This window comes from Malaclemys terrapin, chromosome 4 (genome assembly GCF_027887155.1).
Source record: "Malaclemys terrapin pileata isolate rMalTer1 chromosome 4, rMalTer1.hap1, whole genome shotgun sequence".
Taxonomy (NCBI): Eukaryota; Metazoa; Chordata; order Testudines; family Emydidae; genus Malaclemys; species Malaclemys terrapin.
The window spans coordinates 137,581,863-137,593,910 of NC_071508.1; the positions used below are offsets into that span (position 1 = coordinate 137,581,863).

At 54.7% G+C, this 12,048-nt stretch overlaps 1 protein-coding gene across 1 annotated transcript in view; it reads right to left on the bottom strand.

Annotated features, from left to right (window-relative positions):
- BRF1 (BRF1 RNA polymerase III transcription initiation factor subunit) overlaps positions 1-12,048 on the bottom strand; it is a 246,681-nt gene that overhangs the window by 211,864 nt on the left and 22,769 nt on the right. Inside the window, exon 2 of the mRNA XM_054024955.1 lies at positions 11,405-11,485. Within this exon, the coding sequence (XP_053880930.1) occupies positions 11,405-11,485 (81 nt within the window). The remainder of the gene's footprint in view (positions 1-11,404; positions 11,486-12,048) is intronic.

Genomic DNA, 12,048 nt, shown 5'->3' on the forward strand with positions numbered 1-12,048 from the left:
TCCTTGAGTTCCACAACCTGTCTCTGCTTCCCATGGACTCATCTTCTCCCTGGCAGCATTCTTACAGAGCAGAACCAGAAAGAAAAAATTGAGTATTTACACTATTAAAAACAGAAGTACACATCCATTAATGGAGAAACACCAGTGTGTAGGAACAAATCCATCTCCTAGGGGGTACACCTCTATCTCGATATAACGCTGTCCTCGGGAGCCAAAAAAAATCTTACCGCGTTACAGGTGAAACCGCATTATATCAAACTTACTTTGATCCACCGGAGTGCGCAGCTTTACCGCATTATATCTGAATTCGTGTTATATCGGGTCGCATTATATCAGGGTAGAAGTGTATTTGAAATAATTAAAGAAAAAATTCCTGCTTCTGTAGCAATCTCAATATCAGCTTATTTCACCAGACTATTTGCAACTAGATAAACTTCACAAATGCAAACTTTATGGGATGAATGCACAACTCAATTACTACACATCTATTTAATATTTCTTCTTCAAATTAACAAACTATAGCATCCAACGACAAGAACACTGTGCTTTTTTTAAAAGTTATGTACCAATGACTTCATATTTTCTAGGCAATGAACATTCACCACACTTTCCTTTAAAAAATGCAAGGTAATGTAAATAATTAGGCCACTCTATTATACGTGTAGATGCAATGATAAAATCACGACTAAGGGCACATGCTGACAGGGAGAGATTTTATAACTTTGCTCCCATAGCTCAGTTTGTCATTATGGACCCTGCAAAACTTAATATACACCAGCCAACCTCCTCCTTATGCAGAAGCAAAAAGAAGGGTCTTACCAACCAGGATAGCTATATGTGGACTACAGACTGTTCTCGTAGTGTCTTAGCAAGCACACTGCTGTGCACACCGAGAAGGAGTTTCTCACAGACATATTGGCAGCTAGGCAGATGCAAACTTGCTACAGAGAATTGAGTCCAAATTCCTTTTTCTTGAATAAAGGAGGATACACGTGATGGAGTGGAGTTAAGGAGACCATGGATAACCTCAGAGCAAAATATTGACTGCTATAAAACTATCTGAAAGAAAGTTTCAGTTTAGGTAACTATAATTACTTGAAAAAAGAACAGGAGTACTTGTGGCACCTTAGAGACTAACAAATTTATTTGAGCATAAGCTTTCTTGGGCTACAGCCCACTTCTTCGGAAAGCTTATGCTCAAATTTATTAGTCTCTAAGGTGCCACAAGTACTCCTGTTCTTTTTGCGGATACAGACTAACACGGCTGCTACTCTGAAACCTATAATTACTTGGCACAAAACAGGGAGGATCATAGTTACGGCCCTACCAAATTCACGGCCATGAAAAACAAGTCACAGACCGCGAAATCTGGTCTCTCTCCCTCTCCCCCACCCCCGTGAAATCTAGTCTTTTGTGTGCTTTTACCCTATACGATACAGATTGCACAGGGAAACTAGTGTTTCTCAAATTGGGGGTCCGGACCCAAAGGGGGGTGTAGGGGGCCAGGGTGGCTGCCCTCCGAACCTGAGGGTAAAGGGCCTTTCCCTCAGCCTGAGTGGGCGGGGCCAGCCCAAGCTTGCTCCACCCCCCGGAAGGGGAGGGGTGGAACAGGAAGTATAAAGGGCGGGGCCCTTAGCTCAGTTAGTGCGGCACCAGGGAGGGAGGCAGACACAGACTGTGGGCTGCTCCCTTCAGAGCCTGCTGCCACACCAGGGGAGGCCCTGGACCCATGGAAACCTCACCCAGAGGACGGACTGGGGCTGCCAGGACTGCCCGCTGCCGAGTACCCAGAGGAACTGGAGGAGTCGGAGGGGGAGCAGGAGCTGCCAGCAGCCGAGTACCCAGAAGAGCTGGAGGAGCCTGAGCCTGAGGGGGAGCCGGAGCTGCCAGCAGCGGACTACCCCGACGCACTCACGGGACCAGAGGGATTCGGGCGAGCAATCGGGTAGGAAGTAGCCCAGGGACAGAGCTGCACAGTGGTGAGTCTATGTAGCGGGACGACCCCGCTGACCCAGTGGTGGGACCCCCGTTCTGCCACTGTCAGGGCCCTGGGCTGGAGCGCAGTGGTGTAGGGTGGGCCTGCGCTCCCCTACCCGGCAGAGCCACGCCGGGACCTTAGCCGGCGCTCCCCTGCCTGAGGGGCGCGCTACTGACCTTAGCCGGCGCTCCCCTGCCTGAGGGGCGCGCTACTGACCTTAGCCGGCGCTCCCCTGCCTGAGGGGCGCGCTACTGACCTTAGCCGGCGCTCCCCTGCCTGAGGGGCGCGCTACTGACCTTTGCCGGCGCTCCCCTGCCTGAGGGGCGCGCTACTGACCTTTGCCGGCGCTCCCCTGCCTGAGGGGCGCGCTACTGACCTTTGCCGGCGCTCCCCTGCCTGAGGGGCGCGCTACTGACCTTTGCCGGCGCTCCCCTGCCTGAGGGGCGCGCTACTGACCTTTGCCGGCGCTCCCCTGCCTGAGGGGCGCGCTACTGACCTTTGCCGGCGCTCCCCTGCCTGAGGGGCGCGCTACTGACCTTAGCCGGCGCTCCCCTGCCTGAGGGGCGCGCTACTGACCTTAGCCGGCGCTCCCCTGCCTGAGGGGCGCGCTACTGACCTTTGCCGGCGCTCCCCTGCCTGAGGGGCGCGCTACTGACCTTTGCCGGCGCTCCCCTGCCTGAGGGGCGCGCTACTGACCTTTGCCGGCGCTCCCCTGCCTGAGGGGCGCGCTACTGACCTTAGCCGGCGCTCCCCTCCCTGAGGGGCGCGCTACTGACCTTTGCCGGCGCTCCCCTCCCTGAGGGGCGCGCTACAGACTCTGGCTGGCGGCCGCCCCGCCGCTAATTCCCCGCTGACGGAGGCGTGACCCAGGCCGGCCAGTGATCTCATAGCTCCCCACCGCCCCCTAGCGGGTAGGTGGGCCAACGCCGATCACAAGTGGTGGAGAATGCGGGCAGCGCCCCCATCCCTGCCGGAAGGGATTAGAGCAAGGAGGCAGCGACAGCCCCTAAACAGAAGATGGAGATGGAAAGGCTCATCAAGGTACTGGCCGAGACTCAGCAGCAGCAGCAGCAACAACTCATACAGCAGCTGGGTACCCACCAGCAGCAGTTGCTTCAAACCTTGGGGGCCCAGCACCGCGAACAACAGACCCAATGTTTCCAGCAACTTGCCGCCCTGTGGCCAAGCCCCGGTGGAGCCCAGCCGGGTGGGGTGACCACCCCCAACCCGCCTGCTCCACCAATCCGTCTGGCCAAGATGGGGCCTGAGGATGACCCAGAGGCTTACCTGGTGACCTTCGAGCGGGTTGCTGCAGTAGCTGGTTGGGCGCCGGACCAATGGGCCACCCTGCTTGCCCCCTATCTAACGGGGCCGGCCCAGAAGGCTTACCGGAGGCTACCAGATGATGAAGCCCGTGTTTACGCCAGAGTAAAAGCGGCTATCCTGGATGCCTTCGACGTCACCCCGGAAACTTTTCGGCGACGGTTTCGGGGAAAGCTTTACCCCCCGGGTGCCCGGCCCCGGGCTGTGGCACAGGAATTAAAGGATGCAGCGTGCCGATGGCTACAACCTGAGCATCGAACTGTGGCTGAGGTGACAGAGCAGATCATCCTCGAGCAATTCGTGCACATCCTTCCGACTCCAGGGAGGGCATGGGTGTTGCGGCACCGACCTCAAACTCTAAGTGCAGCGGTCACACTTATGGAGAACTTTCTAGAGGCTGAGGCCCCGATAGCACCGACCACCCGACCCCCAAGCTCGGGACCCGGCGCTCAGAAGCCGGAAAGGGGGTCCACCCCCAAAGTCAATGTGCCCGCTCGAGCCAGACGACCAAACGGCAGCGGCACTACTTTTCCCCGACGGCCCGAGGCCCCACAACCCGCACCGTCCGGACGTCTGGCCCGTCCATCGGGCCCCGGCCAACCCCGCGGCCACCCGGGTGACCCTGCACGGCCGGGGCGCACAGAGGTAGGACCTTGCTTTCAGTGTGGTGAGTACGGCCACCTGCAACGAGACTGTACGGCGATGGAATGCGATTTTGGCCAGGTGTACACCGGGGAGCGCCGGGCCCGCCCACCATCCACGGCCAAACTGACGGCCCCCATGAGCATCGCCGGGACACCTGTTGTGGGTCTAGTTGATTCGGGCTGTGGACAGACTCTTGTCCGCCAGTCCCTCCTCCCGGACACCGAGCAGATCATCGGGGAGGTACGGATACAGTGCATACATGGAGATGTGAAACCGTACCCCACGGTGCAGGTCCCTCTCACGGTAGACGGGGCAACTCAGTTAATGAACGTGGCTGTGGCCCCATCCCTTGCCTACCCAATCATCCTGGGCCGGGACTGGCCAGAATTCGTTGAGGTGCTCCGGTCCCTGTCTCCGGAAGAGGCTTTTGAGGGAGACCCCTCTGCGACGGACCCAGGCCCCGGCCGGAGCCCCGACCCCGGCGTTGACCCATCCCTTTCACCCAGGCAGGATGGCCAGGAAACAGGGGGGGCCCCCCGGTGGACATTAGGGACTTTAGCCGAGACCAAAGGGAGGACCCTACACTCCGGTTTGCCTATGAACAGCTGGCACGGGTAGAGGGGAAGGTCGTGGAGGCCCAGCGGGCGACCCAATGGCCTAGATTTGAACTTGATCGGGATCGTCTCTACCGCGTAGAGCGGGACCCGCAAACTCAAGAGGTCCGGACCCAACTCGTGGTTCCCCGCATTCATCGACGGGCGGTCCTAAAACTAGCCCATGACATCCCAGCCGCAGGCCATTTAGGACCAGAGAAAACCGCGGCTAGGGTCCTGGCCAAGTTCTTCTGGCCCGGCATCCACCGCGAGGTGAAGGATTATTGTGGGTCATGCCCGGACTGCCAACGCGCCGCCCCGGCCGGGGTCCGGAAGGCCCCCCTGGTTCCGTTGCCAACAGTGGGCGTTCCGTTTGAACGAGTAGCGATGGACCTGGTCGGACCCTTCCCGAAAAGTCAGGCAGGCTACCAGTATATCCTTGTCTTGATGGACTACGCCACCCGCTTCCCTGAGGCTATCCCCTTAAGGAGTATCACTGCCCGCACTATCGCGGCAGAGCTCGTGAAGATCTTCGCCAGGGTAGGCCTCCCTCGAGAGTTACTTACTGACCAAGGGACCAACTTCACCTCTAAGTTGTTCCGTCAAGTATGTGCCCTGCTGGGGATTAAGAAACTGCAGGCCTCAGTTTACCATCCCCAGACAGATGGGTTAGTCGAACGTTTTAACCGAACCCTGAAGGGAATGTTGCGACGTTTCCCCACCCAGGACCTCCGTCAGTGGGATCAACTACTTCCCCCTTTACTACTGGCGGTCCGGGAAGTTCCACAGGCTTCCACGAAGTTCTCTCCATTTGAGCTCCTCTATGGGCGACGGCCCCGCGGAGTGATGGACCTCCTGAGAGAAACCTGGGAACATACACCATCCTCAACGCAGGGCCTTTTACAATACGTCCTGCAGCTGCAGGAGCGGCTGGCCCGGGCAGGTGAACTCGCAAGGGAAAACTTAAAAACGGCCCAAAGGGGCCAGGAGCAGCAATATAATCGGGACACCCAGGTCCGATTATTTGCCCCCGGGGACCGAGTTCTCCTCTTGCTCCCCTCGGAGGAATCAAAGCTGTTGGCCCGCTGGCAGGGTCCGTATGAAGTCCTTCGCCAAGTGGGGCCTGTCAATTACGAAATCCGGCAGCCTGATCACCGAAAGGGAAAGCAGATTTATCATGTAAATCTTTTAAAACCCTGGCGGGAACGGGAAGGACTACTAATTGCCCCGTACCCACCTGAACCAGACCTTGGGCCACAACCCCCCGAAGACTCTGATAATGGGGAACCCCAGCTGGCCGAGACGCTCACTGCTGAGCAGCGGGAACAGGCCCTCTGCTTAGTGAAGGCATTCCCCAGGACCTTCACCACGAAGCCCGGACAGACTACGCTCGCATACCATGCAATCCAGACCGACCCCGGGGTGGTGGTCCGAGAGACGACCCGGCCATTGCCTAGGCGAATGCGAGAGGCTGTGGAGGAGGAAGTCCAGGCCATGTTGGAACTGGGGGTTATAGAGCATTCCCAGAGCGAATGGCGGAGCCCCGTCGTCCTCGTTCCAAAGCCAGATGGGAGCCGGCGGTTTTGTATTGACTTTCGGAGAGTCAACGCCATTTCAAAGTTTGATGCGTATCCAATGCCCCGCGTCGATGAGCTCCTTGACCGGCTGGGAGAAGCCTGCTATATCACCACCTTAGATCTCACCAAGGGGTACTGGCAGATCCCCTTGGAACCCCGATCCAAGGAGAAGACCGCATTTGCCACCCCTTCAGGCCTGTACCAGTTTACTCGGATGCCTTTCGGCCTCCATGGGGCCCCAGCAACCTTCCAGCGCTTGATGGACCGGCTTTTGCAACCTCACACCAAGTACGCCGCCGCCTACCTGGATGATGTGGTCATCTATGGCAGTAACTGGGAGGAACATCTCAACCAAGTGGCAGCTGTCCTCAGGGACCTCCGCGCCGCCGGCCTCACAGCCAATCCCAAGAAATGCCGAATCGGGCGAGAAGAAACCACTTATCTGGGGTACACCCTGGGGCGGGGACAGGTACGCCCCCTCATCGGAAAGGTTCAAGCACTCCAGGGATATCAGGCGCCAACCACGAAGAGGCAGGTGCGTCAATTCTTGGGCCTAGCCGGCTATTACCGGCGGTTCGTACCCCACTTTGCGACCATTACGGCCCCTCTGACAGAACTCCTGACCAAAGATAGCCCCCGCAGAGTGTGCTGGTCTGCGGACTGCGAGAGGGCCTTTCAAACTGTCAAAGACCGCCTGTGTAGTGAGCCCGTACTCTTCAGCCCGGACTTCGATCGTGACTTCATTGTCCAGACCGATGCCTCCGGCGTGGGGCTTGGGGCTGTCCTCTCGCAGGAGGTGGACGGGGAGGAGCATCCTATTGTTTACATCAGTCGGAAACTGTTTCCCCGGGAGCGGAACTACTCCGTCCTGGAGAAGGAGGCCCTAGCTGTTAAGTGGGCGGTTGATGCTCTCCGCTACTACCTCCTCGGGGCCCCCTTTACACTGGTCACAGATCATGCACCCCTGAAGTGGCTCAACCGGATGAAGGACGCGAATGCCCGCCTGCAGCGGTGGTATCTCACGCTACAAACCTACGCCTTCACGATCCGCCATCGGGCGGGACGGGACAACGCCAATGCGGACTTTTTCTCCCGTCTGGGGGAGGCGGGGGACACCAGCTCCGAGGTTCGGGAGCTGGATTTGAGGGGTGGGGTATGTAGGGGGCCAGGGTGGCTGCCCTCCGAACCTGAGGGTAAAGGGCCTTTCCCTCAGCCTGAGTGGGCGGGGCCAGCCCAAGCTTGCTCCACCCCCCGGAAGGGGAGGGGTGGAACAGGAAGTATAAAGGGCGGGGCCCTTAGCTCAGTTAGTGCGGCACCAGGGAGGGAGGCAGACACAGACTGTGGGCTGCTCCCTTCAGAGCCTGCTGCCACACCAGGGGAGGCCCTGGACCCATGGAAACCTCACCCAGAGGACGGACTGGGGCTGCCAGGACTGCCCGCTGCCGAGTACCCAGAGGAACTGGAGGAGTCGGAGGGGGAGCAGGAGCTGCCAGCAGCCGAGTACCCAGAAGAGCTGGAGGAGCCTGAGCCTGAGGGGGAGCCGGAGCTGCCAGCAGCGGACTACCCCGACGCACTCACGGGACCAGAGGGATTCGGGCGAGCAATCGGGTAGGAAGTAGCCCAGGGACAGAGCTGCACAGTGGTGAGTCTATGTAGCGGGACGACCCCGCTGACCCAGTGGTGGGACCCCCGTTCTGCCACTGTCAGGGCCCTGGGCTGGAGCGCAGTGGTGTAGGGTGGGCCTGCGCTCCCCTACCCGGCAGAGCCACGCCGGGACCTTAGCCGGCGCTCCCCTGCCTGAGGGGCGCGCTACTGACCTTAGCCGGCGCTCCCCTGCCTGAGGGGCGCGCTACTGACCTTAGCCGGCGCTCCCCTGCCTGAGGGGCGCGCTACTGACCTTAGCCGGCGCTCCCCTGCCTGAGGGGCGCGCTACTGACCTTAGCCGGCGCTCCCCTGCCTGAGGGGCGCGCTACTGACCTTTGCCGGCGCTCCCCTGCCTGAGGGGCGCGCTACTGACCTTTGCCGGCGCTCCCCTGCCTGAGGGGCGCGCTACTGACCTTAGCCGGCGCTCCCCTGCCTGAGGGGCGCGCTACTGACCTTAGCCCGCGCTCCCCTGCCTGAGGGGCGCGCTACTGACCTTAGCCGGCGCTCCCCTGCCTGAGGGGCGCGCTACTGACCTTAGCCGGCGCTCCCCTGCCTGAGGGGCGCGCTACTGACCTTAGCCGGCGCTCCCCTGCCTGAGGGGCGCGCTACTGACCTTAGCCGGCGCTCCCCTGCCTGAGGGGCGCGCTACTGACCTTTGCCGGCGCTCCCCTGCCTGAGGGGCGCGCTACTGACCTTTGCCGGCGCTCCCCTGCCTGAGGGGCGCGCTACTGACCTTTGCCGGCGCTCCCCTGCCTGAGGGGCGCGCTACTGACCTTTGCCGGCGCTCCCCTGCCTGAGGGGCGCGCTACTGACCTTTGCCGGCGCTCCCCTGCCTGAGGGGCGCGCTACTGACCTTTGCCGGCGCTCCCCTCCCTGAGGGGCGCGCTACAGACTCTGGCTGGCGGCCGCCCCGCCGCTAATTCCCCGCTGACGGAGGCGTGACCCAGGCCGGCCAGTGATCTCATAGCTCCCCACCGCCCCCTAGCGGGTAGGTGGGCCAACGCCGATCACAGGGGGTCACAAGGTTATTTTATGGGGGTCACGGTATTGCCACCCTTACTTCTGCACTGCCTTCAGAGCTGGGCGGCAGGGAAGCGGCAGCTGCTGTCTGGGCGCCCAGCTCTTAAGGCTGCGCCCTGCCAGCAGCAGCGCAGAAGGGAGGGTGTCAAAATACCATACCATGCCACCCTTATTTCTGAGCTGCTGTCTTCAGAGCGGGGTGGCCGGACAGTGGCAGCTGCTGACTGAAGGCAGCAGCACAGAAGTAACGGTGACAATACCATACCATTCCATCCTTACTTCTGTGCAGCTGCTGGCGGCGGCTCTGCCTTCAGAGCTGGGCTCCCGGCCAGGAGTCGTCCCTCTCCAACGGCCCAGCTCCGAAGGCAGCGCTAGCGTCAGCAGCAGCGCAGAAGTAAGGGTAACAGTACCGCAACTCCTCTGCCACAATAACCTTGTTTCCCGCCCCCCCCCCCCCCCCCAACTCCTTTTTGGATCAGGATCCCTACAATTACAACACCGTGAAATTTCAGATTTAAATAGCTGAAATCATTAAATTTACTATTTTTAAAATCCTATGACCGTGACATTGACCAAAATGGACAGTGAATTTGGTAGGGCCCTACTCATAGCGAAGAGGGTCATCACACAAGTGGCCAAAACACACACAGCTCAGCATTATTCTCAAGCAAACCTTTCATCCAATTCAGGAGCTACATTGTCAAATTCCAGAAAGCAACATCCAGTTCTGCTCAGCACAACACACAGCCTCAGAGAGTAACTGAAAAATAGAAGGTACTTTCTAGGTTTTAAGGACTCCCAAAAAAGAGGAGGCTAGTATATTCAAATAATAATATTTTTTTCAATATTTTACTTTTCTAAAGTTAGCGTTACAAATATTGTGAAGTAGCAGCAAAGAGTCCTATGGCATCTTATAGACTAACAAACGTATTGGAGCATGAGCTTTCGTGGGTGCATCCGACGAAGTGGGTATTCACCCACGAAACCTCATGCTTCAATACGTTTGTTAGTCTATAAGGTGCCACAGGACTCTTTGCTGCTTTTACAGATCCAGACTAACACGGCTACCCCTCTGATATTGTGAAGTAGATAGTCGTACGTAACAGCCACTTTGTTTAAAACTTAAATATCTGTCCAAAATTAATTTTTAGTTAAGGTTCATTCCTTCATGTAATTAAACTTCACTTATTGATAGAATTTTCAAAGTCTCATGAGCAGATCATGTAATTTTGGGCCAAATTCTGATATTGTTGCTCACATTGAGTAGCACTTTACTCCACTCTTAGCCCCACTAACATGGTGTATGGTACTATTCAACATGAATAAGGGTAACGTAATCTGGCCCTATATCAAATTACTCTACAATTATTTATTTGTGCAGATCAGTGTTATCCTCCTTGTTTGTATGCAGGCACAATTTTGGCAACCAAGATTTCCTTTTCTAGACTTGTATGTGTGAAAGCCTCTACTCAGGAAAAACATCATTTATTTTAAAATATGCTGTAAGAAATTAGGATGATTGGTAAGATATTGATGGACGCCCACCTATATCACCTTTTGAGAGTCTTTAATGTGACAAAAATCAATCAGCTGTCACTTCAAGAACATAAGGCAACACTGTTAATTAGCCAACCAATGGCAATGTATATCTGTGAATAAAAAGTAACAACATCTAAAACTGGAAGATTATTCCATTTCTAAATTAAAACCTCTTTCATTGATTAAAAAATTCAAAAGGGTAATTTTCAGTTATACAAATGACATTAAAATGTATACCATGCAAACATTGTGTTTTTAGGCTTGAATACCTTTTCCCTTATTTATACCCTCTTTGGAAGCTTGAAATTAATTTCTTCTCCCTCACCTCCCCAATTACAGTTTTTTATTGTAGGTATATCTGAATAAGTCTTAATTTAAAACTGTATGAAAATAAAAGCAGTGGAACACTTATGCTTCGAAATAAATGTGCATAAAGCACTTCAAGAACTTTGCAAATTGATAAGATGATAAAAAGGTACAGTACGCTATCTGCTAATAAAAAGTACAGTGGACCTGCCAACCTTGAAAAAGCCCTTTTAAAATACTGTCAAGTGCCATTATCATTTATCCAACAACTATATGATCTCATAAGGCAGATTTATAATAATCCAACAAGAGCACAATGTAAAATCAGCAGTAGGGAGAATTACAGACTTGTCTACTCTACTGAAAATACTTATGCAAGGGTTTGAGGTCACTTTCAAAACTAAATATTAAACATCAATCATAGAATATCAGGGTTGGAAGGGACCTCAGGAGGTTATCTAGTCCAACCCCCTGCTCAAAGCAGGACCAATCCCCAATTAAATCATCCCAGCCAGGGCATTGTCAAATCTGACCTTAAAAACCTCTAAGGAAGGAGATTCCACCAGCTCCCTAGGTAACCCACTCCAGTGCTTCACCACCCTCCTAGTGAAAAAGTTTTTCCTAATATCCAACCTAAACCTCCCCCACTGCAACTTGAGACCATTACTCCTTGTTCGGTCATCTGCTACCACTGAGAACAGTCTAGATCCATCTTCTTTGGAATCACATTTATGTTGAGCTAAAAATCATACAACAACAAGACTAAAGTTTGCAAGTACCATTCTGGAGAGTCTGTGCTCGCGATTCCTTTCCCAAATTGACATGGAATCCTCCTCCTAATGATGGTGTTTTACCGGCACCTATGGGGGGGGGGGGGGGGGACAAAAAGTAACAATTATCAGATACAACTAAAGCATTAAAATAGATCTTACAATGCATCCCTTTCATTCAATACTTTTACAATGTATGATGGGCCAAAATTATGGTCTGGTAAGGGTGGTAACATAGGGATTTGAGGGGTGAAAGGCATAGCACATAGAATAAATTGCACTGAGTTTTTCTCCACAATCTCTCGCCTGGGCTACTCCAAGGTTAGCTAGTGTAACAATGTGCCGCCCCTTACTCCAGAAAGAACATTAAGTCATAATCTAGCCCTCAATTGTAAAATCTTTCTCACAGTAAACCACAGAACAATTGCTCATTTATATTTTGTTTGAGAAACGTTAAATATTGAATTTTATAGCTAAACATCTACATTACAGAACAGAAAATGTGGTCAGTGTGCAAAAGGTTCTGTGTTAAGGCTAGTATATACACACCTTGTACATTGAAACAGCTGCAATACAAGTCAAGCACACATACTGTAGATTGGGTTACAGAATTGTGTGTCTAAAATGTAGAGTTGATGAAGCAATCAAGTATT